This window comes from Vespa crabro, chromosome 2 (genome assembly GCF_910589235.1).
Source record: "Vespa crabro chromosome 2, iyVesCrab1.2, whole genome shotgun sequence".
Classification (NCBI taxonomy): Eukaryota; Metazoa; Arthropoda; class Insecta; order Hymenoptera; family Vespidae; genus Vespa; species Vespa crabro.
The window spans coordinates 14970999-14975518 of record NC_060956.1 but is presented as its reverse complement, the minus strand read 5'-3'; the positions used below and the strand labels follow the sequence as shown (position 1 = coordinate 14975518).

Here is a 4520-nt window from a genome sequence, read left to right as displayed (position 1 = left end):
ATGGTGGTTTAATATTACATTATATATAATATTTTCTTACTGATAAGAGACGGGAAGACGTAATCATTCGGCAAATTTAGCTACTCGGTCACACATCCTCTCTTCTTTTCCTTTGACCCTTTTTATGTTCATCGATCTAAAGAAAGAAAACAATCAAAGGAACATCGAACGGTGCATTTACATATCAAGAAATAATATTTTCTCTTTATTGTTATTATTTGTTAAATTTCAAAGAATAACGTTTAATATATATCATGTTTTATATATATATATATATATATATATATATATATATATATATAACATATATATAATATATATATATTACTTTTTTAATTTTGAAATTTTATTTATTTCTTAAATAAATAGATGATAAATAAAATAATACAGAAATATATAAAAAATAAAGTAAAAAGTGTGTGTTTAATTAATTTTTTATATATTGTCAATTTGTTTTTGTATTTTTGCTAAAACAAAAGTATTGAGAACCTCTGCGAACTCCTCCACCTTCTACGATATACACGAAATTCGTTTTATAAATGTGTGTGAGTGTATGATATCATGTATGACGTCACCCTATGGATCAGTATTCGTGGTACGGCTTGAGAAGCGCACGCACTTCAGTCATTCACAGACGGTCATCTAGCGATCATTTACCTTTGAGGTTAGTTGAATTGTGATACGTTTTTTCCGACTTTTATTTATTTTTTTATTGATTTCTTTTTCTCTGTTTTTCTTTTTTGTTAAACGATTGTTCCATGAGAAATAAAAAAAAGAGCGCGCTTCTGCGCATGTGTGCTTATGTGTGTGCTTTGCACGTTTGTGTATATATATTGTTAAAAAACTTTAATTTCTTATCAATACAAGTAAATCCGTCTCTATCGATTTTAATTCTTTTTCTTAAATATCGTATTATTATCTACTTTTTTTCAATATCAAATGAGATTAAATGAAAATGATAAATTATATCGCGAAAAAATAATATAGTGAATTCACGATTCTTTAACTTGCCACTTTCTTTGATGCTGACTATTTAAAAATAACTACTGACGGCAAACCTAACGTGTTTTAATACTTAAACACGCCCATGCTGATGTCGCTCAGTCTTCTTAAGAAATTTTGTATATTTGACGCTTAACAATATGACGCTTTAAACTATACGAACTTCAATACGAACTGATCCCGCCAACTACAGACGTAATAGCGTCGGATCGAAGAAACGTTCGTATTATAAACGAAACATTACATGTACTTTAATATTATTAATGATATGAAACATTATATGCAGTTTAATATTATTTAAGTTGTTAGAAAAATGATTCCAAAACTATGTAAAAAAATTAATTATAATATCATTTCAACTATGATTCAAATTTTTTAAAAATTATAATATTTTAACAAAATTTTCTTTACTTATTTTCTTATATCACGTTTATTTACTTCAATGGATGATTTATTTATATTATAGATTAGATATATTTATATTTTGTGATAATCATAGTTGTAATAGTGTATTGTATATAGTTACGTTAAAATATTCTTAAATAAACAAATTATATTTAATATGCTCATTTTGAAGTTATTGAAAGTATATGTATTGTATATATATTATATATGTGTATGTGTATAGGAAGATGTTGATAACCTTGAAGAATCCATGACCGAAATACGTTTGGTGAATATAAAAGGCGTTGTTTCCTTGCACTTACTCGTTCCTTAAATAATATAAAAACTTTCTCTTATAATCGATGATGACGCTTTACTCGTAATTTATTTATACAATTATTGATAATTATTATACATACTCTCTTTTTTATTTTCAAGGTCTCATCATAATAAACAATCATGTCTCATTCTGTAATAATTAGAACGCAAACAGTGACGACCAACTCAACTGCGATTGTTATTAATACAGGATATATAAAAACTTGGAGTGGAATTTTAAAATTTTTACAACTCGTATGTATTAAGCTCTTTTTTTTTTTTTTTTTTTTTTTTTTTTTTTTTTGAAAAAATTAAACATGTTTTATATTTAACATGTTGCCTATTGTAGGCTTTGGGAATCGTTTGCGTAGGCATTGCCGGTGATCACTTTAGACCGAGAAATTATAATACAACCACGGATTTATTCTTCCTTTTAATAGTAACAACGTTTATGATAGGAACTTTTATTTTGTTACTAAGTTGTTTGTCTTCCCTTTCTACCGCATCTATAATATCGAAAACGATATACGTGAGTATTTATAAAATAAAAAATTAAATAACTATTTCTACCTGTGAAAATAAAAATAAAAAAAAAAAATTTACTCATTTTTCAGGAACTATTTTATCATTCAATAGCATTTGGACTTGTCCTTTCTGCATCCTTGACATTACTGGTACAAGTAAATAAAAATAATTCCAGAGAATACGAATTGCTGTTAGGTGCTTCTGTAAGTGAAATCCAATGTTTCTTTTTTCATTCTTTTCTTTTCTTTTTTTTTTCTTTTTACAGAAGAAACGTTTATATTCGAAGCATTTATTTTTCAGATTTGCGGTCTCGTAAATTCAGCGCTGTATTTGCTTAGTACAATAATAGCACTTCGTACCTACAGGGGTATTTAAGTGCTATTGACCTAATGGCTCCAGTTATGAACAAAACGATGGAAACTAACTTATCTTTATAATGCTTCAAATTAATTTAATTGGAATATATATATATATATTTAAATATATATATTTATATACATTACATATATTAGTTATATAGGTATATATATATATATATATATAAATGATTCGATTGCAAAATAACTTTGAAATAATACTCCTTTGGCTGTTTAGATTTGTGTAAGTGACATCAGAACTAATATAGTATTTATTTATTATTTTTTGATAACGTATTACATAAATATTTATAATGTTTTTGTAGAAATCAAGTTCATACCGTAGTAGCTATTTAAAGTCTCATTTAATATTTTTGAATTAAAACATTCTGTTATATACCTATATAACTAATATATATATACATATGTTTATATACATATATATATATATATATATATATATATATATATATATATATATATATATATATATATATAAACATAGATATTCTTTTACAGAAAAATATAATATATTTACAAAGATTACTTTTATAAAGAATTTTGAATGACTTATTCGATACAATTGTTGGATCTCATTCATTATTTTATAACTTTTTTCACGCACAATTATCAACTATACTACCTACAAATATAATTATAAGGATTAATATACGCTTAAATTGATGTGATGTCATTTAAAATTAATAAGTATATGTATTTCGACTTGTATGAATATTATTTAATATAATATAGTATATAACATCGAATTAAGTTATTTGTTTTATATAACAGACGAGAATTTTATTAATTCATATTATGATTATTTACACACAGGATGAAACTGAAGAATATAACACTTTGCTACAATTTATAAAAGGGCAAAAGAGAGAAAAGATTTGAAAACTTTTTATTGCTTAAAATCATCCAAACTTTTTATTTTTTTTTATTTGATTAGTCAAAAGATAAGAAATCTTTTGATGCTTACATTTTTTTCATAATATATGTATTGTTTAAATATAATATACAATATTATTTTTGTTCAATCATAGATGAAGTAATAACGAGATTAAACTTAAATGAAACAATTATGAACACAAAGTTATTTTCGTTTAAAACAAAATTAAATTTGATTTAAGTATTGTTATGTAACATCGGATTATTATAAAATTTTTGATTGTTAATTAGTATGGATAATTAAGATGCAGTAATATATAATGTATATACATATATTTATAGTCATACATATTATAAGAGTCATACATAAAAATTTTTGGAAGCAATATGCAAAAGATTAAATTTATCAAAACTCCGCTCAATCGGTAATATAAAATTATTTACCGAACTTAATCAAATATAAGCAATATTTTCACAAAATGATAATTGATCTTTTTTGAAAAAGTGTAAAAAGATTATTAAACGTCTTACAAAAAATTACTACTTAAAATGTTCGATTGAATAAACTCGTTAAGTAATGATTTGGTTTACCAGTCAAACAATTATACCAATTATAGTAGGGACCTATTTTACTGATCAAAATTTCTACAAGTAATAATAGATATGTAATATGTACCTATTATACCGATCGAACATGGATTGTGTATTAGCAGATCCCTGTTTTATTGACAACAAAAATCTAATGTCTCTTGCTTTTCCGATTGATATAGTAGATCCCTGTTTTGCTGATGAAGTTAAAGGTTTATCTAGTTGCAAGGAAATAATAGAACAAGTAATTAACGATTTATTGAAAATTCAAAGAATCTTCGAAATGAGGTTAACGCATTCCCGATGACGATTTTTCGGATAATATTTTATAAGCCGGTAAGTTTAAAAAATCTTAAGCAAACTTCCGGTTTATTAAACGCGAAGAAATTGACGATTCACTTAGTTTTAACTTTATCATTGTTATTATTGTCTTATTATTATTATTATTATTAT

The 4520-nt window shown here is 24.5% G+C and overlaps 1 protein-coding gene across 2 annotated transcripts; it reads left to right on the top strand.

The window, feature by feature from the left end:
* The first annotated feature begins 380 nt into the window (after window positions 1-380).
* Window positions 381-2942, top strand: LOC124433035. Of its 2 annotated transcripts, XM_046982530.1 has the most exons (6): window positions 381-664; window positions 1631-1675; window positions 1825-1959; window positions 2054-2233; window positions 2319-2432; window positions 2530-2942. In XM_046982530.1, exons 3-6 carry the CDS (start codon window positions 1846-1848, stop codon window positions 2602-2604), a joined length of 483 nt encoding a protein of 160 aa, XP_046838486.1. In that variant the 5' UTR covers window positions 381-664; window positions 1631-1675; window positions 1825-1845; the 3' UTR covers window positions 2605-2942. The 2 variants fall into 2 exon arrangements, with proteins under 2 accessions (XP_046838486.1, XP_046838485.1); XM_046982529.1 differs by lacking the exon at window positions 1631-1675 and having other exon boundaries at window positions 383-664; window positions 2530-2941.
* Window positions 2943-4520: the final 1578 nt, after the last annotated feature.